General features: G+C 39.6%; 1 protein-coding gene and 1 long non-coding RNA gene across 3 annotated transcripts in view; both read left to right on the forward strand.

The window, feature by feature from the left end:
* The first annotated feature begins 1,225 nt into the window (after positions 1 to 1,225).
* On the forward strand, positions 1,226 to 17,213 carry LOC134205947 (uncharacterized). The gene is made up of 5 exons (XM_062681650.1): positions 1,226 to 1,305; positions 2,578 to 2,780; positions 14,832 to 15,113; positions 15,384 to 15,749; positions 15,961 to 17,213. The coding sequence occupies exons 1-4, from the start codon at positions 1,226 to 1,228 to the stop codon at positions 15,674 to 15,676; spliced, it is 858 nt and encodes a 285-aa protein (XP_062537634.1). The 3' UTR covers positions 15,677 to 15,749; positions 15,961 to 17,213.
* Positions 17,214 to 17,710: 497 nt separating this feature from the next.
* Positions 17,711 to 25,927, forward strand: part of LOC134221093 (uncharacterized) — a 46,123-nt gene continuing 37,906 nt past the window's right edge. The window contains exon 1 of one of the 2 annotated variants that reach the window (XR_009982206.1): positions 17,711 to 18,408. This is a non-coding gene — a long non-coding RNA (uncharacterized LOC134221093). Of the gene's footprint in view, positions 18,409 to 19,557; positions 19,642 to 25,927 lie in introns of those variants that run through there. The other variant, XR_009982207.1, reaches the window with a different exon arrangement.

Below are 25,927 nucleotides of genomic sequence, written 5' to 3' on the forward strand. Positions count from 1 at the left end.
TAGAAAAAAGGTTCCGTGATTGTTTTTTATGATAGAGAAAAGCTTTACCAGAATATCGGACTTCCTCCACCTGAAAAACAAAGAAGATATCAATAAAATGATCTAATACCCTTCGTATTGTGGTTTCAGATTTTGAAGACTTCTTCGACGAATTGGAACCTATTTTTGCCAAAAAGTCCATGGTTACCCTCGACAACCAGGAATTGGAGTTCGTAACGGGGCAACGTGGTACCAGTTTGCTGCGAATCAACGGCTACTGCTATGCGAGAAACAACACATCGCAAAACTCGACCTACTGGTTGTGCCGAACGAGAGTGCAACGGCGCCCCTGTAATGCTAGGGCCGTCACGACTCTGAAAAGTAACGGACTGCACCGCATCTTGATAACGAATCCGGTGCACATTCACGAACCGAATAAGTCACATGCAGCCAACACCTATCGGGGCGGCAAAAGGCGGTCGAAGCCATTAGTGGAGGATGTGTATACCGTTGAGTTTGAGGAGGAGAATTGAAGTTGCCAATGGCTTGCAACTTTCGGAAATAGTTTGCCCACATTTACCCTACGTTTGATAAAATAACTTGTTTTGCAACTGTCTGCTTTCAGCACAATGATTATAATCAATTTCTAGATAAAAAGTAGATCTGATATCTCATCTTTAAAGGTTTTTATTTTCAAGAAAATAAAATGCAATTTTCAGGATCTTGAACACGTCGTTTAGGAATATGAGGTTCGATTGTTCACCTTCATGGACAAGCAAGTCATTTTTATCTAATTTAATTACAACAATTCTACAACAGTCTTTAGTGCATTGTTAACAATTGCATTAAATGAAGCTTTGAATATTGTAGCTCTGAACGGGAATATGGTGCAAGTGGAATTAATTTGTGTTTTCTATTATTTTAAACTAAATAAAACACAAAAAATCGCGTTAGGCTTTCATCCAGATTTTTGTATAAAAAGTTTTCAATTTATATCGCAACATCAAACCACAGTGTTTTCTTTTGTTTTTTTTTTCATCACCCATTGTACTTATTTGTTTGATATTTTGATCTGTTTGATTGCAGATGGATGTTCGAGAGAACTGGATCTTAACAATCATAACATCAGTCACAGCTTCAGCCGACAGGGAAAACCGATAATCACGATCGATGGTTACAGCTTCAGGCGGTCTAGTGCATATCGGGCTAGGATCTACTGGATGTGCTCAAACATTTACACCAAAAAATGTACAGCCAGAATTATTACTTTCACCAACAGTCCGAAAGTGCTGTACAGCTACCGCCCGCACAGTCATCCACCGGAGGGTTAGGTGTGACTTTAAAACAACAAGCAACGGATGAGATTTGAACGATTCAACTGAAATATGATTGGGGACGTTTTAGTGCCGTATTACTGATGTGTCTATAGGCAGCTTAAACTATCGCTTTGAAACGGTGATCTTAAAGGTGCAGTACTAGAATGGTTGATCATTGCATTGATGCGCTGGAAAAATTCTAACGTGTTGTATTGATTGCTACCGATTTCATGTTTCAGTGATCGTTAGATAAAGAAGAAGAATATTTCGAATATAAGCAAAAAGGAAACAAATGATAAAATCATCTTTTTACTTATCTATCAATTATTCTATCATATCACTGAAATTGATTTTTACGCAATAGCTGTAGATTTGTTTTTTTTTCATGGATGTATATTGGCTAGAGTTAGAATAAAAAAAAAAAAACAATTAAAAAGATGAACATTCAAACATATAAACTGTCAAATATTGTGATTATACTATTTTTGTAGCTAAAGTGAAGTAAGAAATAAGAAATTGTAAAGTGACTGTCTCACTTATTCCTTTTTGTTTATTCCTTAATTCTTTCTTTCTTGCTCTCTTCTGTCTTTATCCTTCCTTTCTCTTCCTTTCTTTTCCTACCTTGAGTTATATATCAATTGGCTCAGCACAACGAATTTGGATGATGTCTGTATGTTAATATATGGTGTGGTAGCCGAATGCCGTTTGATAAAATGTCATTTGGTCGAACTGGAATTGCGAGTAGTGAAAAGTAAGCAGTTAGTAGTGAGAAATCTAACACTTCACAGCTTACATAATAAATAAGAAGAGAGAATTCGGAAATATCAAATGAGTGCAATTTGTAGCGACTAAATCGGTTAAGGTCAACTGCTTAGAAACAGGTGATTATTTTGTATGTGTTTTGCGCACACACACAGACATCATCTCAATTCGTTAAACGGAGTCGATTACTTTATGGCACTGCAGGTCCATTCCATGGGGTCTCCAGTAGTCTTACGTGCAAAGGCGTAGGATTTCCAATCCGGAGATTCTCGGAGTTCGATTCTCGGTCCGGTCTAGGATGTTTTCGAGTTGGAAATTTTCTCTACACCCTGGGTATAGTGTATCCACTGCACTTGCCATACAAAATACATACTCATGCAATGGCGGGCATAGAAAAGCTTTCAATCAACAACTGAGGAAATGCTAATAGAATACTAAGTTGAAAAAGTAGGCCAAGTTCCAGTTCACATGTACAGCCATTGAAGAAGAAGAAGGTCCCATTCTCCCATTTTTTTTTCAGAACCCATTATACTTACTTGTTTGATATCTGTTTGATTGCAGATGAATGCTCGAGCGAACTGGATCCTAACAATCATACCATCAGTTACAGCTTCACCCGACGGGGAAAACCAATAGTCACAATCGATGGTTACAGTTTCAAGCGGTCCAGTGCAAAGCGGGCATGGAGGTATTGGATGTGCACAAAAATTGACACCGAAAAAGGTACAGCCAAAATTACTACTTTCACGAACAGTCCGAAAATTTGGTACAGCTTTCGTCCGCACACTCATCCACCGGAGGGCTGGATGTGACTTGAACACAACAAGCAACGGACATAAATTCAAAAATTCAACTGAAATATGATTGACGACGCTTTAGTGCCGTATTTATGATGTGTCGATAGGCAGCTTGAATTATCGATTTGAAATATTGACCTTAAAGGTGCAGTACTAGAATGGTTGATCATTGTATTGATGCGCTGAAAAAAAAATAACTTGCTGACAGCTATAAAATAACAACATTTCATAGCTGTTAGTAAGTTAGTGAATGACGTTGAGCCGGTACGATTCCGTTAAGCCAGTACCACGAGCATATGGATTGTATTTTCAATGATAAAATGATAGATGCGAATGAACAGAAGCCATCGCTTCTGACGGCAAGCGGGAAGGACATTTACACCGATTTGAAGCTTCTGTTTCCTGGAAAGGATTTAAAATTAGTGTCATTTTAGGGAATTTCGCGACCTGGATGTTCAACTGATCTGACCTTAGCCAATGCGGAGAAGATCACCATCAACAGGGAGCTAGCTGGAGTGAATCTGAATCTGATTTCTCGTGAGTCCGGTCGGGTGAGTGTGTTGAACCGGCGAGAAGGGCGTGCTGTTTCACGTAGTATATCCCGTGGTAGAAGTCGTGGTCGCCTAATAAGCGCTTTAGAGGCCGTAGTCGTTCTGTTTCGTTTGATCGTGGCCATCGTTCTTAATCCCGATCGCAGAAGTTTCACAGCATTTACTGTGACAGAAATGGTCACACACGTCGCTTCTGCTATGACTTGAAGGACAAGGTGACTACCAGATAACGAGGAGATGGATTGTATGCTGATCTTTTCCATCGGAAAAAATCAACGAATCGTGTTTTCGTACAGTTTTGATTGAAGGAGTTGTAGATAGACTGTGGAGCTGCTATTTACGTCTTCAGTATAGAGACGTACTAGAGAGAATATAACATACAGAGGTAGCAGGCAACTTACCTTTCTTCCTTCAGGGGCTGCTCACTCTGCTATTCGTGGGTTGGTCGCGGATGGTCCACACTGCCTCTCTTCTCACGACGTGGTCGGCTTCGTCGATATTGGTTGCCGGTCTATGGGCTTAAGGACGCGGTCCCGAGACGTGGCGTCCGGGCACTCACCGCTATTTGTCGAGGTGTAGGAATCAGTATCCACAGCACTAACGCGAGATATGATACATGGGGAAGGAACACTTTTCTGATTTCCGCTTAGAATTTCGAATAGATGTCGGTCTAAGTACCGGGAAGTCACCAGTGGAGCTTTGTCGAGGGATTGCCTCAAGGATACTACCGAGTGGGAATCGACCACTTTCGACCGCGTGCCAAAGATTTAACCGTTTTCACCCGCGATTTACAATCGATTCCACCCGCGATTTCGGTTCACACTTTCTTCTGGGGTGGTCTGTCCTCTGATAGACGTTTTTTTTTATCTTCATCAGAAGAGTTTGATTGATTTTGGGCACTAAAAGTACAGCACTAGCACCACACACAAAAGCCAAAGCGGCAGATCCAGCTTCCTCGTGACTGTCTCGTTCACCGGCTCGAGATTAACAACCACGGGCAAACGAGTCGAAGCTCCAACAAAGCTCCAAAGTTCCCATATCCTCTTTCGCTCTCCGTTCGTGAACGAGGTTTCCATTCGATCAAGCGTACCAACCGATATTCGGCCGTGGCTGCTACATATACTACCAGCGGACATGGTAGCGGACGGTGGGCGGTTGATTATGCAAGCAAATACAATGGGACATGGTTTAATGTTACAAGAATTTGCCGATATTCCATTGCAGAAGTGTACGAAGAAGTGGACAGTGATCAATGGAAGTCGTTGGGTGGTTGAAGGACAGATTCCAGGGACAGTTAAGCTGAACGGACGGCGAAAGGTCGTTAAACTGGTTGTTTTACGCTGTGGAAGCTCGTTTACACCGTTGTTAGGACGAGATTGGCTATTGGCTGGACACCTTCTTCCCTGAATGGAGGAAAACGTTTGGCAGTGGTGAAAACTGAACCAGCTGTCGCTGCCGACTTCAGAGGAAGTGTGTAGTGGAAGATATCAAAAGTAAGTTTGTCAACGTGGGGCAGATCTAGTGTTGAAGAAAGGAGCAGCATCGATTTTTAAGCGTGCCTATGACGTTTTAAAGACAAAGTTGTCTAGACATTTAGAGAGTTCAGAGAAAGATTGTGTCATAACACCGATCGATACAAGTGAGTGGGCATCACCGGTGATTGTTGTAGTGAAAAAGGACGGAGGAATTAGGATCACCATCACCGACTGTAAGGTTTTGATCAACAAGGTGATCATTCCGAACACCTATCCGCTGCCGTTGACACAAGATATATTTGCTTCACTAGCTGGTGCTAAAGTGTTTTGTTCCTTGGATCTGACCGGAGCGTATACACAGTTGTTGTTGTCCGAAAAGTCTAGAAAAATTACGGTGAATAATACAATCAAAGGATTGTTTAAGCGTTTACCACAAGGTGCTTCTTCAAATGCTGCTATATTTCAACGAGTCATGGATCTAGTTTTGAAAGGCAATGGCGGAGTTAATTGCTACTTAAACGATGTCTTGCTAGCTGTATAAGAAAGCTTCATTTGGTTTTAGAAAGACTTTCTAAATTCAACATTAAAGTCAACTTGCAAAAATGCAAATGGTTTGTGACTAGTTTAGTTTGCCATTTCTGGATCACGGGTTGACTGATAAAGGTTTGTTGCCGTGTCCAGAATAGGTAGATACAATTCGTAGAGCCAAGGTTCCGAATAATATCATCTAGTTGAAGTTTTTTGGGTTTAATAAATTACTACACAGAAAGAAAAATCAATAATAAAATTAAAAGAAAAACCATTGGTAATAGTTCAATAAAAGATAATTGGCTATTTCCGGGGATTAAACCACCCGACTTGGACGTAATTTACAATGTTATGAAAACTCATATGTGAATATGTACGTTATGTGGAAGATATTGATTTGGAAAATGTATTGGAGGTAACCACTCTCTAATGTGGACGTGTACTATACACATGTGGAAGTATTGGCTTGAGAAATGGATTGCGAGTGATTTGACTATGCGTCCAATTTGGGAATCTCGAGCTCGTTCAGTAGCCGCTAGGTTGCGAAGACCGACGGAGGTCCTTCGTAGCTTAGTTGGTTAAAGCACCAGTCTAGCGTACTGTAGGGTCATGGGTTCGAGTCCCATCGAAGGATAAGTGGTTACCTTCAATACATTTTCCAAATCAATATCTTCCACATAACGTACATATTCACATATGAGTTTTCATATCATTGGTAATAATAAAAAGTTGCGTTGATTCTTTTTCGTAGAAAGTCACGTATGTTGCATGCCGCTTTGAAGTTTGAACTTTCAAAAAAACATCGTGATACTGTCTAAATTGAAATGGTCAAATGAGAGTCAAATGTTTTCATTTTGAAAATGAGCTTTCTTTGGTAAAAAGAGGAACCATCCCTATCCACTTGTTTCTTAACCAGTGACCAATATTCTTTTTGAACTTAGTTAATAAATAGCCGCAGTTATTTTTTCATTTAATCTTTCAAAATATTTATGTAGAAACATTAATCAGATTTCAATATGAAAAGGAGACAAATGTAGTCATTAATTTGCAGCCGCAGCTCCAAAATACCGTCGAAGAATGCCGCATCGAGAACATCGTCAAAGTTGCAAATCACCAGTGAAAAAAAAATCGTATCGTACACGGGCACCGATATCCATTCCATAAAACCAGATTCTAACTTTGTCAAAGTTCGGTTTTTGATACATTTTCCGTTCAAAGTCCGTTCAAACATGTTCAGTCAGATTTTCAGTGGCGTCGTCAAATATTCGCTGGTATATTTCCACAATATCTCTATTTTGCGATTTTTCCAATTCAGAGTGCCTTGGAGCCTTCGGTAGATCCTCCCTTGGGTCCAAAACTCCGCTTAAAATATTTGAAACTTTGCGTGTCTAGAAAAGAAACTGCCACTGATGCTTGATTTGCGACACATTGCAATCAGATTCTAGATTTTAGTTGCACAATAATCAATTGTTAAATTATTCATTCCCTTTTTTCGTTATTTAGGTTTAGATACTTTTGTTTTTGTCACACTGGGTGGAAAAGCGAAAGAATGGTTGTGTGGGATGAGCGAGTGTGAGAGGCACTGTGTAAGAGCATGGCATTTTTCTTTTCTCTCTTCTGCCTGTTGCCTTTTTTGCTGATGATGCTCAGCTTCGTGATTTTCCGCGTCGAAAGAACGAACTTTTAATTTATCATTGGGAACAGGTAAAAAAGAGTTTAAATTTCAAATTAATTTTTATTTTTAAGAAAACGAACTTCTTTTGTAGAAGAAAGTGCAAACCATTCAGTGAAACTAGGGTAAAATGCCCAATAGTGGACCCCCTAGTAGCGGAATTTTGTTCTTCCTGTCATAAGGAGTAGAAATTTTAAACAAAATAATTCTGCATGACATCTAATAACAAGTTCTGCATCTCCTCTTCACGATACATACATAAAACACTCAAATACACGACGTTATTAGTTGAAATTAACATTTTAAAGTCTGACTGAAATCGCCCTATAGTGGACCCTCGGGGGGTCCATTATAGGAAATTGCTTCCCTATAGTCGACACTTCATTTGATTTTCATGTTTCGTTTCGGAACGTTCTTCTTCCCTATTGTGGACCCCCAAAATATTCCTATAATGGACACTCTTGTGTTTATTTTTTATAGAATTGTAAGAAATCATCTAATTTTACTTTCCATAGCATTTACAATGCATGTAATCAAATCATAGGACTGTAAGGTAGGTTCTCCCGATGGTATTTCATAGCAAAATATTTACATTGTGCTGAAGTAATGCAAAAACGGCTGAAGGGTCCACTATTGGTTGGGGGTCCACTATTGGGCACTTTACCCTATTTTTATTCTTTCTGTGTAGGGTGAGTTTATTTTTTCTCATTTTTACCTTTATTTTCTTCCTTCTTTATTTTTCCTTCCTCGTTCTTCCTTCCTATGTTTCCTTCCATTATCCTTGCTTCTTTCTTATTTCTTGCTTTTTTCTTCCTTCTTCTATCACACGCTTCCTATCACGTTTTTCCTTCTTTCTTCATTTTTTTTCCTTTTTTCCTTCTTTCCATCTTCTTTCTTCCTTATTTCTTTCTTCCGTCTTTCTTCATTCTTTATTCCTTCTTTTTTTTCTTCTTTCTTCATACTTTCTTCTTTCTATCTTCTTTTTTTTCTCTTTTCTTTTCTTGTTTCCTGTTTATTTTCCTTCTTTCTGTTTTATTTCTTCCTTTTCTTCCTTTTTTTTTCTATTATTTATTTCTTTTTTCTTATTTTTTCCATCTTTTTTCTTTTTTCCTTCCCTGCTTCTTCCTTCTTTCTTCTTTTTCGCTTCCTTGTGTCTTCTTTTCTTTTTTCTTCTTTCTTCCTTCTTTCTTCCTCTATTTGTTCTTTCTTCCATGTCTTTATTCCTTCATCTTTCTATCTTTTTGGTTCTTTTTTACTAATGTTTTTCTTTCGTCCTTTCTTTTTCTTACTGTATATTTTCCTTCCTCCTTTCTACCTTTTCACTTGTCATCTTCATCTCTCTTCTTACTTCTCCCTTCCTTACTTCTCACATCACACTTCTCCCTTGTCATTTTTTATTTCTCATTTCTTCCTTTTTACTTATCACTTCTCATTTCTCACTACTAACTACTCACTTCTCACTTCTCATTTCTCATTTCTCACTTCCTACTTCTCACTATTTACTTCTCACTTCTCATTTATCTATGCTCATTACTCCCTTCTCACATCTTACTTTTCATTACTCATTTCTTGTGTTTATGTCTTTTCGATCTTTTGTCCTTCGCCCTATTGACCTTCGACGTTATGACACATATTCGATCTTTTGGCCTTTCGACCTTTTGACACAGATTCCAAAAATTCTACCCAATATTGCACTTGGAAGCGTTGGTCGTTGTGAGTAGCATAAAGAAGTTACGCAAGTTTTTGCTTGGAAAGAAATTCACTGTGTATACCGACCTCAATACCGACCACAAACCGTTGACAGGCATATTTGATGAAGAAGGACAGAATTCGTTGTTTGTGATGCGTTTGCAAAGATATGTAATGGAATTAAACATATACAACTTTGACATTGTTTACAGACCGTCATCGAAAATGGGCAATGCAGATTGTTGCTCAATGTTTCTTTTGCCTGATGAAGTGCCAATTTCGTTGCAACGGAAGTTTATCAAGAGTTTGAATGTTTACGATGAGTTTCCTTTCGACCATGTTTTGATTGCATCTGAGACAGAACAAGATGAATTTATTCAAAGAATCGATTCCTACATGAAGCATGGTTGGTCAAAGAAGTTGGAGCGTAGTATGTTGGATGTTTATGTACAGCATCAAGATCTTGAACAAAAGCAGATGTCGATATTGTTGCAAAGGAATCACTTGGGAATTACCAAGATTAAACAAATGGCAAGCAAAACAGTTTACTGGTATGGCAGTGACATCAAGCGTTTTGTCAAGTCATGCAGTGTGTGTTGCCAAATGAATGCAGTTACGAAGCCATTTTTAAATTTTATTTGGATTCCTATTTCAAAACCATTTACACATATTCATGCAGACTTCTACTTCGACAATGTTTTCCTGGTCATTGTGGACAGTTTTTCAAAATGGATTGAAATTGGGTATATGAAAATTGGAACAGATGCCAGGAAAGTCAAGACCAAGTTGTTGGGCGTTTTCGCGAGGTTTGGGTTACCTGACGTAGTTGTTACGGATAGCGTACCACCGTTAAGCTCGAAAGAGTTGATTGATTTCTCGCTTAACTTTTCAAAAGGACCTAAGTAACATTTTTTTCATGAATTAATTTGAATAGCGCAATCAACAGAACAACATGAAAGCTTTTGATTGCAGTACTCAAATTAATTCATGAAAAAATATTACCAAATCACTGAGTTAACCAGATTTCTTCGAGAAACATGGAGTCAAGGTGATGAAGAGTCCACCGTATGATCCATCGACCAACGGTCAAGCGGAACACACGGTCAGAGTTGTGATGGGAGGTTTGAGGAAATTTCTGTGATCTCCGGATTTGGCTGGCTGAGGATACGGCTTCGTACTTCTTGTTCGGCTACCGGAATATTTGTTTGCAGGATGGTAGGGTGTCCCAAAAAAAATCGATGTTCGAAAAGTCATGGTGCTCAACCCTGAAATGAAAGATATACCTGTCTGGATAATTTTTGTAGAACAAACCGAATTTCTAAAAAATCGTTTAGAGGTCGCGCCAGATCGATTTTTGATAAATGAGCTTTTTTTAGGTCAAAAATCAAATATTGGGTCCTTTCACAATTTTTTTTCAGGGTCACCCATTCGTTTTATATTTTTTTATTTTTCTGCGGATCTTTGCCCATATTCTCCATGAATTAGTTTTTAGTATTATACGTGTTTACAGTCAGAAGAACTTTTTAAACATCAGAAAAAGCACATTTTTTCGACTAATTTTTGAAGTTATTTCATCCTCACACAGAAAATATTTTTTTCTCGTTTAGAAAAACTTACATACTACGAAGAGCTATTCATAAGGAGTGTTTTCATAAAAAAGATCCAAGAAATGTTGTTCTGGGGCTGAGATATTGCAGTTTTAGTAAATAGTCAAAAAGTGTTCAAATTCGGTACTTTTTCTTTACATGTTATAATTTCATCAAGTTGCACCAATATTTTAATTTAAATTAAAAACAATTCGAAAGCAAATAAATGGGAATATTTTCTAGGTAACATAGCTTTTATTTCCGATGGAGTTGGTTTCCTGAATTACAGAATTTGGTTGGAGTATATGGATGGAGCCAGTTATAAAATGATATCACATCCAACAGTTAATATGTAACAATATACAAATAATCAGGTTTACTATGATCTCTTTATTAGTTTTGATTCAATCATAGGATGATTTTCACGGTATAAAAAAACAAGGCAGGCTCAGCACGTATGTAAACATTCAGTTTGAATGTAAACATGTGTTGTCACTACTATTTTCGCACAATCTGAACTGAGACGATACTCTACGGTCTCAGCATGCTTACTTTTGTACTCTATCATGTGGCATTAAAATATGCGTCACTCTTGACGTGTCACTTTTCTTACAAGCCTACCTTGTTGTCTGTATACCGTGATGCTTTTGATATGTCATATGACAGTCAAAAATTTTTTTTTCGTCGTACCAGTTCGACAGCTTTTCCATGAGTTCTCTTGAGATATTGGAAAAGTAAAAAACGGAATAAACGTAAAGTAAAAATGGAAAAATGACACTTCAAGTGAGACGCATATTTTATCGCCACATGTTAGAGTATAAAAGTAAGCATGCTGAGACCGTAGAGCATCGTTTCAGTTCAGCTTGTGCGAAGATAGTAGTGACCACAGATTTTTACGTTCAAACTGAATGTTTACATACGTGCTGAGCCTGCCTTGTTTTTTGTACACCGTGAAAAGCAGCCTATGATTGAACCAAAACTTATAAAGAGATCATAGTAAACCTGATTACTTGTATATTGCTACATATTAATTGTTGAATGTGATATCATTTTATAACTGTCTCCATTCATATACTCCGACCAAATCCTGTAATTCAGGTAACCAACTCCGTCGGAAATAAAAGCTATGTTACATAGAAAATATTCCCATTTATTCGCTTTTGAATTGTTTTTAATTTAAAATAAAATATTGGTGCAATCTTGATGAAATTATAACATGTAAAGAAAAACTACCGAATTTGTACACTTTTTGACTATTACTAAAACTGCAATATCTCAGCCCCAGAACAACATTTCTTGGATATTTTTTTATGAAAATACTCCTTATAAATAGCTCTTCGTAGTATGTAAGTTTTTCTGAACGAGAAAAAAAATTTTTTTGTGTAAGGATGAAATAACTTCAAAAATTAGTAAAAAAAAGTGCTTTTTTCGATGTTTAAAAAGTTCTTCTGACTGTAAACACGTATAATACTAAAAACTAATTCATGGAGAATATGGGCAAAGATCCACAGAAAAATAAAAAAAAAATAAAACGAATGAGTGACCATGAAAAAAAATGTGAAAGGGCCCAATATTTGATTTTTGACCTAAAAAAGCTCATTTTTCAAAAATCGATCTGGCGCGACCTCTAAACGATTTTTTAGAAATTCGGTTTGTTCTACAAAAATTATCCAGACAGGTATATCTTTCATTTTAGGGTTGAGCACCATGACTTTTCGAACATCGATTTTTTTTGGGACACCCTAATGGACATACGTTTCCTTTCGAAAGATCGTTTAGTTTTAAGCCAAAGAAGCTTCCAAAGAATATTTTTAAGTTTTCGACGAAACCAAAGGAAATTGATAAATGTGTTGTAAATAGTCCTAGTCCCAAAAAACATGACTGGATTGACAAGTTGCGTCCTGGAAATATTGTTTATTAGAAGCCAAGTTTCTCAGACGTATATCCTCACGTGTTTTTCAGGTTTCCGTTGCAGGGAGAGTTTACTCAGCTCATCGAAATCAACTGAAGCTGGTGGGCACCCCATAGCGCCGAGGTTTGTTCTTAAGGAGGAGTGAGAGGGTCCAGCGAAGAAGGGTTGCAGAGAGGATGATGACGAAGACGTTAGACTTAGCAACGACGAAGACGAAGGTTCTGAGATGAGGTTTGGTGTTCCGCACCGTTGAAGTGAGTCGTCAGTCGACGGAGATCAGCGAGGGTCGTCGAGTGTGTCGCCTGATCAGGTCGAACCGCAGGCTGACCCGTCGAAGCGTGTGTCGAGCCGATCGTCGCCATCGAAGAACCGTGTGAAAAGTGTCCGACGTTCAGAGCGACTCAAACGTCTCAAAAAAGATGTAGATTTCAATTATTATTGAATAGTTGTGTTTGTTTAAAAAAAATTAACTGCTACGAAAACGGTCAAAAGTAGACTAGTTTATCGACAGTCTTGTTTTGCCGAGCTCAGAGTTTGTTTAGCGGCAGTTATGTTTTGCCGCGTGCTGAAATGATTGCGGCAATTGAGTTTTGCCGGTTGTTTAGAGCTTAAGCAGCAGTGAAGTTTTGTTGCTATCGATTGTAAACTGTGGTATTCACCCCTAGCTACATCACTGGCTGTCTGATTCAGCAGTAACTATCGAACAAATAAAATATCAGTTTTATCACTAACTACACACCCGAGCAGACGCGCATTTTATCTGTATCACTTACAGTATCACAGTCTCGATAGTCGATAGTAATAATTTAAGTTTAAGTATTGCTAAGAACCCAATATCCCACGAATATGGGGGGAAATGCTTATCTAATCTTCCGGTCAATGTCATCATTTAGTGCATATACTCCTGTATATACACGATTGTGATGCATCACCAGTGCTACGATGTGCACGTATTACCTGGCAATCTAACTGCATTGATTGTCTGCCTTTTCAGAATTCCCAATAATATTCCGTTTAAATATCACAAATGATGGTTAATTGTTTGTGCTAAGGGAAAGAAAAGTGCAGTGGGTATCGGCCAAGTTCCCCCTGGCGGTGCTAAAATGATAGGCGGGAACAATACCTAGTTCCATTTAAATCTTTTAGTATCATTAGTGATTAGCACGCGTTATTATTTTATGTGGAGGCACGCATGGAACATATTGGCGGCTGACCCATGCTCGACCAAAATAGTAAAATTTAGCTAGAATATTTTAATTTTGTTTGATTATTTTTATTTTATTTTTATTTTTGCCATCAAATGATTAGTGCATTGTTGCACTGTCGTGTGGGGCATGGTTGTCCCGTGTCGTTTATGGCGATGTCGTTCCCGCATCTATGACGCCTTTGCTTGAACAAATCATTTTATGTAATGGCGGGACATGTTAATAATTCATTCTAGTTCTCAAATATTTTGGTAGATACTTCTGGAGGCTGTCAAGGCGGTGGGAGGGACATTGCCTATGAGTGGCAGAGGCGGCTGTGCTCTGGTCGGCAGCATGATGAAAGCAGTTTCGGGATAGTCAGGATTCAGTTTTCATACTTAAGAGAATATCTAGAATAATATTATATTTTGATGAGCCAACCTCCATTTTTTAATCACGAGCTTTATTTAGTAGCATAGGTTATCAGTACTCGTAATATACTTAATTCGGTGGGCACGCTTGGAACACATTTTTAACTCAAGTTCGATTACAAGTGTAAAATTTAATTGATTAATTCAAACTCAGTTTAATTATTTTAATCTTTCTACGTCAAATGGTTAGGTATTTGTTCCCCCACCCCTCCTGCTCCCTCCTTTTCTATTTTATGTTTCCAAACTTAAACCAACGTGATTATTCTAATCCCAAACTGCATGTACCTCTATCATATCAATCTACATAGCTTCTTCGACAATCATCAGAAAACGGATTTCAATCATTTCCCTTCTACCATAAGTATAAATCATCTGAAAAGTTTCTAAGCTATAACAAACTCTATCGTTGCGATCCCGAACTGTCTGAACATCTATCATGTACATAAACACAACCGTTTCTATCTCTACAACCAATTCTCTAATAAATAGGTTCCATAGCAGTCGCTAGAGCCGGAAGCGGTCAACAAGCCGCTCCACATTCTCCCCCTCTATCTTCTATTCTCTCACAAGTTTACTACCCTGAAACTGAACTGTTTCGGACCCCTTATGGGTCTGAAGCAGAGGACGGGACGCTCGAGCCTACCAGTCAGTGGATGGAAAGGTCCGTTGTGATAAAAGGTCTATCACAAGCCTCGGATAACCTGGATTAAGTTTTCCACGAGTCGAGTTCACATTGATTTCATGAGTTCTATATATTAATCGACACGTTGAAAATTTAAGCCAGCAGTGTAAACGTATTGCCTAGTGTCATACAACGTAGATTGGCCACGGCCCGGGGATACGTTGAGTATAACAAGAATATAACAAGTATTGCTAAGAACCCAATATCCCACGAATATATTTCACAAACATAGAAATCTAAACTCATATATTTTTTCGCACTATATAGGTAAATATGCTGACGTTATTCGGTACACTTTAGATAAGAAAGGAGTTCCTCGGTTGGCAGTCGGCGGATTCCGTTTTTCCAGACGGATTATTAGAAAGGACAGCACCCGATGGTATTGTGTAAAAATGAAATCACTGGATTGCAGGGCCCGAATCACTACCACGAGTGGAAAAGTAATTCAGTTTGATAACGTTCACAATCATCTGCCAGCAGATATACGAAAAACGGATCTACAATCCACAGAAGTGGTGTCCTCCCACAACGCTCAGCAGTACGAACTGGGTATGTAAAGGGAAATTTATCTATGTTAGATTTGCTTATTTTTTTATAACTTTATTAACGTATCTTTTTATTAGTAATAAGTTTATCACACGGATATGCTTATTATTGTTTTTGGTTAAATATGAATTAATACAAAAACTGAAAAATCATTAGATTTTCTGTTCGATTGTGATTTCTAATCGTCTAAAAAATTTGTTGATGTGTTCAATACCAATGAAGATATTGATAAGATTGATGATTCTGATGTTTTATAAATCTTTCGCCCTACAGGTAAATATGCTGACATAATTCGGTACACATTAGATAAGAAAGGAGTTCCTCGGTTGGAAGTCGGCGGATGCCTTTTCTCCAGAAAAAGGATTGTAAAGGACCAAACCCGATGGTATTGTGTGAAAATGAAATCTCTGGCTTGCAGGGCGCGAATCACTACCGCCACGAGTGGAAAAGTACTGCAGTTTGACAACGTTCACAATCATCTACCAGCAGACAAACGGAAATTGAATCTGCAACCTGCAGGAGTGGCGTTAACAAAAAACGTTCTAAAATACGAACTGGATATGTGAAGGAAGTGTTTCGAACATTTGTTTTCGCATGGATGATATTTTACTAAAATGGAAACCCTTCAGACACGCTATGGTGAATATAAAATAAAATCCGTGTTCTGGACTGGACTGGAGTTAATTGGATAATAAATAAAATTAATAATTTTGAAATTTTAAATTTATTTAGGCGGGATTTTCTTATTATTTTTATATTGAACAAATTTTTGAAAAGTTTCAATGTTGATTCAAATCAGCTACTATTTATTAATAACAATTTTAATGTAATATGATCTTTCGTCCCACAGGTAAATATGTTGATGTTATCCGGTACGCTTTAGATAAGAAAGGAGTTCCTCGGTTGGAGGTCGGCGGATTTCTCTTCTCCAGAAAAAGGATTAAAAAGAATAAAACTCGATGGTATTGCGTTAAAACGCAATCACTGGCTTGCACGGCACGTATCACTACCTCAACGATTGGAAAAGTAATGCAGTTTGACAACGTTCACAACCATCGACCAGCAGATAAACGTAAATCGGCTCGACGATCTAAAAAAGCCACCACCAACACCGTTCAGAAATATGAACTGGATATATAAAGGAAGTGTTTCGTACCGCACCAAACTCTTAAGAAACAAACGCTGTGGTTAAAATACGTCTAGGTTGCCCTTATAAGGTTGACTTATAAGTCTAGGTATAAGTCATTTGTTTAATAAAGTCAATAGGTTATAGAATTTAAGATTGTTCTAAATAAGATTTTCTTACTAATTTTTATATTAAGCTTTTATTTTATCCTGATTTCTTCAATATCAAATGAGCAATTGATATGATTAATGTTTCTGATCTGATATATATTTCCTTCCACAGATACACATTTTGACGTAATCCGGTACACTTTAGATAAGAAAGGCATTCCTCGTTTGGAGGTCGCCGGATTTCTCTTCTCCAGAAAAAGAATTGAAACGGACAAAACCCAGTGGTACTGCGTTAAAGCGCAATCACTGGCTTGCATGGCACGAATCACTACCGCCACGAGTGGAACGGTAATGCAGTTTGACAACATTCATAATCATCGACCAGGAGATAATCGAAAGTCGGGTCCAAGGTCAAGTGGCTTCAACCAATAACAGTCAAAATCATCGACCAGCAGATAATCGAAAATCGGATTTTCGTTCTACAGAAGTGACTTCAACCAATAACGTTTAGAAATACGAACTAGATATTAAAAATATAAAAAAAAACATAAAAAAACATAAAAAAAGAAGAAAAAACAATTAAAGTTATAATTTTCTTATGATTTCTGCAAAATCAAAGGAGCAATTGATATGATTTATGATTCTGGTTTGATATAATCTTTCTTCCCACAGGTAAATATGCTGATGTTATCCGGTACACTCTAGATAAAAAAGGAGTTCCTCGGTTGGAAGTCGGCGGTTTTCTCTTCTCCAGAAAAAGGATTAAAAGGAACAAAACCCAATGGTACTGCGTTAGAACGCAATCGCTAGCTTGCATGGCTCGAATCACTACCACCACATGTGGAAAAGTAATGGTTTTTGAGAACATTCACAATCATCGACCAGCAGATAAACGAAAATCGGATCCACAACCTACAGATGGGGCGTCAAGCAAAAACATTCAGAAGTACGAGCTAGATATAAATAACTGATATCTTCTAAAGTTAATATTGAACTGTTACATACATATCTATTAAAAATATATAAAAATATAAATATAAAAATATATAAGATAATCAGCTGTTGAAGAAAGTGTTTCCATTTTGAGTATTTAATTATGCCATGGAATTGTGAACTGAACTGAAATATAAAATTGTTTGGCACCACACGATATACAAATACACCATTATTCTTAAAGTTATTGTTCTTGCGCCAAAGTATCAAAAGGTATTCGAAAAAAATTAAATTTTGCATTGATCTTTAAATTATCTTTAGCATGTTTCATTGTCTAGAAGTTTTTATATAGCTCTTCTAAACATTCTTGAACTCGACAATTATTGTCAACGGAGTAACGATTTTTTTTTGATCCGTAATCTTGACCATCTTGTGTGATACCATCATCGGATGTAACAATTGTACTTATTCTGCTTCTCGAATGACTCGAGAATTTTTCGACGTTTTCGACACGTCCCACGTGAGAAGACCGTGAAATTAAAATTGAACGTATTCAATCCATTCGCAATGGCTCATACCAGACGCAGAATAAGCACAAATGGGTCAAATGCGCGTGAGACCCATTGCCATCCCCGATAATGGTAATTATGTGTTTTGGCCCTATTTGGCTTTATTTTCGGCAGCGGAGCGATAATTCTGATGTGATATTATCTTCTGATGTGATATCTTTCATTCCACAGGTGAATATTCCGACGAAATCCGGTACATCCTAAACAACAAAGGAGTCCCTCGGTTGGAAATCGGAGGATTTATCTTCACTCGAAAAAAAATTTGGAAAAACAGAACCCGGTGGTATTGCATTAAAATGCAATCGATGGCTTGCAAGGCACGACTTTCTACCACCAACAGTGGAAAAATAATGAAGTATGACGACGTTCATAATCATCTACCAACCGACTGATAAACGACATCTAAACGGATCTACAATCAACGGAAGTAGATGTCAACCAACAATGCCATGAAGAATGAACTGAATACGAAGATCTGATATAATTAGTTGGGAATTGATATTAGACCGTTGAAGAAATCCCATAGTTTTGCAGTCTACCAAAATACAACAATATAGTAGGTAAAACTGTTGATGACAGTATTCTTAGCTTTTTTATCCGAATGTCGATTCTAGTTTTAAGATTAATTTATTTGAGGAAGGATTTCAGCTTTTCCCCGAAAATAATAAAATTTTCATCTCTCATAGAAAATTCCTTAAGAAAACTGATGATTTTAATTTTATCAATTTTATTTATTTAATTATTATTTAATTTAAGTAATATTTAATTATTATTTAATTTTTATTATAAAAATTTACTTGGGATTAGTTAGATATAGATTTTCATTTCGACTGCCAAAACAAAGCAAAATCGAGTCGCGCGAACTATCTGCTAACTGAGCAGAGACTCGAAAAAATAGGCACTCTAGTTTTAAGCTTTACAATATATGTACCGAAAATAACATTGAATTGTTAATCACTTGTTTCAGATATAATTATAAATACTTGGTTGATATAGATCATGTAAATTTACTGTGTCCAAAGTAAGTTTGAGAAAAGTTTGATTTTCATATAAATTATATAAATTTTCCACTTAAAGTACCCTACCCTTCGGTTCAGAAAGAGGTATGGGCGCGTTCTCCCAGGTTGGTCGGGGCAGATTAATTGCTGGAACAAGTTTTATATGGACGTTAAAAAGTGCCTGAATAAAATATAAAACTTGTAAGGTTCGCTTGAAGGTCGGATGCAAAACCACAGACAAACAGACATAACACATTGAACATAAACTCATCAAATTAATCGTCGTTCAAACACTAACGACATCTGTTGATTTCAGTTAGTTGGGCAAATCACGAACCAGATGGCGGTAGTGAGCAAACGTCAAACTCGAGCAAAAACGATGCGCGCGCCACGAGTGATCGATTGGCCAACCAATGATTATTTGAATTGACCAGTAAATCAGTGAACGATGGAAATTTGAAGAATCTGTTTGTCTGTGGCAAAACCATTCACCTACAGCATAATATGTAATTTGAAACGAATCGTTATGAATTGATGGATGGTAAATTTAACCCGCGTTCTTTGATGATCTCTCATCTGCACCCGTCGAACCATTCTGAATGGCCGTCGTGAGAATATCACCTTTGAAATACCGTTAATCGATGTTTTCTCTTATCTATTTTCATGTATTTAAATCTTGACTGAGAGCAATTGGAAAGCGGCCCAGAGCAATTGAATGGATTTTCGCCATCGGCATCTTTAATTTTTTCGCGGCTTATATGAATCGGCTCAAGTGAAAGACAACTTGTTTTATCAGTGAGTACACGCTTATAACATTAACATATCTACACTCTGAGGAAAATCTGTGCTAACTGCGTTTCTCCTGGATGACCCCACGTTCGTTTACGTGCAGTTTATACTTTATTAGTATATCGCCGAGTAACGTGTTGCGTACACCCATTACGCGAACCCGCACCTACGGATCAACCGCAATGAGCAGCGTACCTGCTGGAACGTCAACGATTCTAGCGATGGCTTACGGAGATAGAGAGAACTATTTGACAGGGGACGAATGACTATCATAATTGAAGATATATCATCGTGCGGATAGAAATAAGTTTTGAAACTATTGAAATTGTTGTTTAACTTATCTAAATCAGTGAATTCTATATGCTACCTTACGAACTATCCTAAACTAGTGACTTAGCATACCCTAGTAAGTTTCTAATCCTCCTTAAATGATAGTAAAATAGCTTTGATACGACAATTCGTTGAATGTAGGTTACACATCTGCAACCGCACAAAAGGTGCTCTCAATGGATTGATAATAACCGTCGAAAACAAGAATTGAGGTAAAAAATGAATTGTATTAGCTTAAACAAATTTCTCATTTCTAATGTCAAACGCATACAGAACTACTACGTATATTGCGGACCGAAAATCAAATTTGTAAACGGAAACCCTCACAAAACGTAAGATTACATTGTACTCTTAAATAATAATTACATAACAACGCTTATTTTAGGGAAATTTTAACCGTTCCTGCAAATACACGAGTTAAAATTACGGACATTCGTTTCCTCTTTGTTGCACAAGCAACATCTTAAAATTTCCGTTTTCGGATCCGTGTACGATGCCCAGGCAGAATCAAGTGCCCCGAGAGAGCCTGCTGCAGACATGTTTGCTCTGCAATCTCCCAGATAACAACGAGATGGTGTGCTGTGACCGGTGTGACGAGTGGTTCCACTTCATTTGCGTCGGAGTCAACGAGGACGTGGCCAATCGTTCCTGGAGCTGCCCGGAATGTTCAGCGTCGATAAATCCGGCTTCACAATTGCCACCACCGCCGACCTCGCCTACAGCAACCACAGGTGAGCCACCTATACGTCCACCTTCACCGTCTCCGCGATCGCCACCAATACATCCTTCTCGGACGCCAACACCACGTCCCCTGAAATTCGATGATTCAAACTCCGCCGCCACCGCAAGTTTCCACCGATCTTCAACCAGTGCCTTCTCTCGTCCTCGGGCACATGGATCACCTATGATTCCTTCATCTACGTTCCAGCGTTCACAGGGCTTACTTACTCCTGTCGCTGAGGTTACGGAAGTGAGGAGCGCAAGTCGAAATATGATGGAAGAAGAGGATCTCGTTAATAGACTACCCTCGGATCTACGAATTCAATTCTTGGAACAGCAAGAAGCCATAGAATTACGTTATTTAAGGCGTAGGTTCCAGATGTTATTGGACTCGTCGTCAAGTGTGAATCACCGTATAACTCCACCTCATCGTGATAATGTCACGGCTCCTGTAAGTCATTCTTCACCTGTGTGTTCCAACCAAGTCGCAGCACCGTCCACTGCACGAAACAACATTGTTTCACCATTCGTTCCAATTGCGCAGCCCCAACCGGTTGGTCTATCGAATCGTCTACCCACTTTAAACGAGCAACTGGATGATACTAATAAGCGTCTGTATATTCCTGCGCTTCGTTCTCATCCTGCTATTCAACGTCCGGCTGCTTCGACATTCCAAACCGATTATCTCCCTAGTGCTCTCCCGTATTCTCATCCTCCCGGTAATCAACGGACTCACGCCTCTGCTTTTGCCCCGTCAACGAGTAATTTGACCCCAATCGGTCATGAATTCTATCCCTCTGCGATTCACGATGATCATACAGCAGTAGGGGGCGTAACGCTGCTGAATAGGAGCCAAATCGCTGCCCGCCATGCCGTACCGAAGGAACTGCCAATATTCACCGGCGAACCCGAGGAGTGGCCTCTGTTTTTTGCCTCATACGAGAACACGACGCATCTGTGTGGACTCACAGCCGAAGAAAACATGATACGACTCCAGCGGTGCTTAAAGGGAAAGGCGCTAGAAGCAGTGAGGTACCAGTTATTGCACCCCGGTAATTTGGATCAAGTTCTCTCTACCCTAAAAATGCTTTTTGGTCGCCCAGAAATTATCGTACATTCTCTGCTGCAAAAGATTAATGGTCTTCCAGCCCCTAAAGCCGATCGTCTCGCAACACTTGTTGACTTCGCGCTGGCGGTGCGCAATATGGTGGCCACAGTCAAGGCCTGTGAACTAGAAGAGTACCTCTGCAACCTCACGCTTTTGCATAGCTTGACCGAGAGACTTCCCCCAATGATCCGTTTGAATTGGGCTACATATCGACAGTCACTTCGATCCGTTACTTTGTCTGAGTTCAGCGAATGGCTGTACAAGTTGGCAGAAGCAGCGAGCACTGTGACGATGCCACAGTTTTCCGGAGTAGCCGACAGCAAATCACACCGCGGGCGGAAAGATGGTGGATTCTTGAACGCGCATACTGAAACGAGCTCCAAAGACGACGGTAATGGCAGTTGTTTCGTTTGCCATGAAAACTGCGACTCCGTTCAAAAGTGCAAGAAATTCCTTTCGTTAAACCTCTCCACTCGTTGGGACATAATCCGGGAACACAAACTATGTCGTAGTTGTCTATGCGTTCATCGTGGTCCATGTAAAGCCGGAAAACTATGTGGAAAAACGGTTGCCAGTACAGACATCATCAACTTCTTCACAACGATGGAAAATATAAGCATGAAGCGTCGTCATCTGGCTTTGATAACCGGACTGTCGTGCAACAGGTGAACAATACGGAAGAAACTGAACCCTGCAACACTCATCAAGGAGGAAGCAAATCGGTACTGTTCCAGTACCTCCCAGTTATCCTCTATACAACAACGGAATCGAGTTGCGCACGTATGCATTTCTGGATAGTGGATCATCTCTAACTTTGATGGAGGAGAGTTTAGCGAAAGAATTAAAACTGCGCGGCGAGAAATATCCACTTTGTCTACGCTGGACTGCCGATACCTGCCGCTATGAAAAAGACGCTACGATCGTTTCCTTGAACATCTCCGGTACACACAGCGCTCAGCATAGTCTAACTGAGGTTTACACTGTCAAAGATCTGAAACTTCCATTACAATCTCTACCAGCTCGTAAATTGACAGAAACGTATTCTCAATTAAAAGGGCTTCCGATTGAACCCTACAATAATGTTCGGCCAAAACTATTGATCGGAATGAACAACGTCAAGCTACTACATCCCCTCGACGGTCGAGAGGGAAAGTTAGATGAGCCTCTCGCAGTTAAGACCCGGCTAGGATGGTCGGTTTATGGTAGTTGTCCGCTAGAAAACTGCATAACATCATATGGAACTGCTCGTAGCTTTCACATCTGCTTTCACGCCCATGACTCTGATGGAACTCTACATGAAGCTATCAAAAGGTATTTCGCTCTAGATAGTTTAGGCATCAGTGATCCACAAAATCAGATACTTTCGGGGGAAACTGAACGAGCTCGGTCGAAGTTGCAAGAAACTACCACATTTCATAACGGACGGTATGAAGTGTCGCTGCTCTGGAAATACGACAATGTAAGCCTACCCAATAACCGGTCAATGGCATTGAGACGGCATCACTGTCTAGCGAAAAGATTGGAACGTGACCCAAAACTATCAGACACAGTGCGAGCGAAGATGGCGGACTACATGCGGAAAGGATATATTCGCAAGCTGACGGCGGACGAAAGCAAGAAGACGGGAGATAGAACATGGTACCTACCGATCTTCCCGGTGTTTAACCCTAACAAACCAGGGAAAGTTAGGATTGTTTTCGACGCTGCTGCTTCATTCGGAGGAGTCTCCTTGAACTCTGTATTAATGAAGGGTCCGGATCAGCTCAACAGCCTACCACCTGTGCTGTATAAGTTCCGAGAGCGGTTGGTAGGTTTGGGGGGAGATGTTGCAGAGATGTTTCATCAGATGCGTATGAATGTCAAAGATGCGGATAGTCAACGGATTGTATGGTTCGCCAATAACGAGACAACGGAGCCATGTGATTATGTTCTGCAGGTAGTGTCATTCGGTGCAACATGTTCACCCAGCACCGCACTCTTCGTCCTGAATAATAACGCTACCCGATTCGAGAGTAAATATCCTGCCGCCGTTGATGCTATCCACCACCGGCACTACGTTGACGATATGTTAACAAGTGTAGACCCCGAGGAAGCTGCTATTCACTTGGCAAAGATGTTCGATACATTCATCTGCAAGGAGGTTTCCAGATGAGGAATTGGGTTTCTAACTCCCCGGCTGTTTTAGAAGCAATTGCTGAAAACCCTAGTCATGAAAATCGATGGAAATGAACGCCGACCTTGTTATGGAGAAGGTTTTAGGCATGTGGTGGAGCACTACGACAGATGTATTCCGATACAAGCTCTGCACGGACCGCAAACCGAGATATTCTACTAGGAACGAAGCATCCAACCAAAGGGATATGCTCCGAATGTTGATGGCCATCTACGACCCTTTGGGTCTTATTGGAAACTATCTAATGTACTTAAAGTACTTCTGCAGGAGGTCTGGAGAGCAAGAACAGGATGGGATGAAGAAATCGGAAAAAGGAGCTAGAAAATGGCACACATGGTTGCTGATTATGCCGGAACTGCAATCGGTTGAAATTCCTCGTTGCTACTACCAGGCAGAAAGTATTGACGAAGCAAGAATCGAACTTCATACGTTCGTCGATGCAAGTGAGTTAGGGTACGCAGCGGTTTCTTATTACCGGTTTGAGAAGAACGAACGCATCCATTGCGCACTAGTAGGCAGCAAGACTCGAGTAGCTCCTCTTAAGTTTGTCTCTATTCCCCGGCTAGAACTGCAAGCGGCAGTCATAGGCACACGTTTGGCCGTGAGTATCGAAGCTGGACATTCCATTAAAGTAGAGCGCCGATACTTCTGGACAGATGCTCGGGATGTAATATGTTGGCTACAATCAGATCACCGACGCTATTCTCAATTTGTAGCCTTCCGCGTGGGTGAAATATTAGAGTTGACAGAAGTTAACGAATGGAGATGGCTAAGCAGTAAATCCAACGTAGCTGACGATGGCACAAAGTGGAAGAATAAACCGGATCTATCGTCGGAAGCCGTTGGTTTAATGGGCCCTCATTTTGTGGAAATCCAAAGATGAATGGCCGGACTCTTCACTGAATAACGTAGAAACCTCTGAAGAGATTCGCTCGAGCGTATTACATCACTCAGAAGAAAGTGTTAGTAGCATTCTATTGCCACAGAACTACTCTTCGTAGAATCATCTACGACGCGTGACTGCCTTCGTTCAAAGATTCGTAGGTAACGTTAAATTGAAAATAAGTGGCCAACAACTCAACGCTGGACCGCTCACCCAGAAGGAACTTCACATGGGGAGATTTTTCAAATTAAGCGAGCACAGAAGGAAGTGTTCTCAGACGAATTAGCGATAATCGCAATTGAACACCGTCGTCTTCATAAGAAAAATGCCCTGTATAAGCTCAGCCCGTTTATCGACGAGCAGGGCCTCATGCGGATCAATAGTCGGTTGAGCGAATGTGACTTTCTGGACAAAACACCAAGTATACCATCGTACTCCCAAGAGACCATCCAGTCACATCCCTCATTGTGCGTGAAGTTCATCTACGTTATCATCACCAATGTCACGAGACTTGCATAAACGAAGTACGTAAGCGATTCCACATTCCACGAGTTCGCGCTGTTTATGATCGAGTTCGACGAGGTTGTCAAGTCTGCAAATTACAACGTGCTGAACCTGCCCCACCAACCATGGCCCCTCTACCAAAAGCCAGATTGGCAGCCTTTGTTCGCCCGTTTTCATATGTGGGTGTTGACTTTTTTGGGCCCTTTTTTGTAGTCGTCGGTCGTCATCATGAAAAGCGCTGGGGCGTCATTGTAACATGTCTCACGACCAGAGCAATACATCTCGAGCTGGCAGCCTCGTTGAATACAAGCTCGTGTATCCTTGCCCTGAATAGCTGTTTTGCTCGACGAGGGACTCCAATCGAAATTGTTAGCGATCGTGGTACAAATTTCGTGGGTGCGGACAAAGAGTTAAAGAAGCAGTAGCGGCGATGGAATATGACAATCTAGTGACAGAATTCACATCGCCAAAAACATCATGGCGTTTCAACCCCCCTGCGTCGCCTCATATGGAGGGTTGTTGGGAGCGCCTCATACAATCAGTAAAAAAGGTCCTAACTAAAGTAAAGCCATCG

The sequence above is a fragment of the Armigeres subalbatus genome, chromosome 1 (genome assembly GCF_024139115.2).
Source record: "Armigeres subalbatus isolate Guangzhou_Male chromosome 1, GZ_Asu_2, whole genome shotgun sequence".
Classification (NCBI taxonomy): Eukaryota; Metazoa; Arthropoda; class Insecta; order Diptera; family Culicidae; genus Armigeres; species Armigeres subalbatus.

Bases quoted from the DNA above. Each gene is read 5' to 3' on its own strand.
- LOC134205947 (XM_062681650.1), top strand. From the start codon at position 1,226: ATGTACAGCCAGAATTATTACTTTCACCAACAGTCCGAAAGTGCTGTA. The intron at 1,306-2,577 runs GTTAGGTGTGAC...TTTTTTTTTCAG, and splicing joins GCACAGTCATCCACCGGAGG to AACCCATTATACTTACTTGT. The intron at 15,114-15,383 runs GTATGTAAAGGG...TTCGCCCTACAG, and splicing joins CGCTCAGCAGTACGAACTGG to GTAAATATGCTGACATAATT.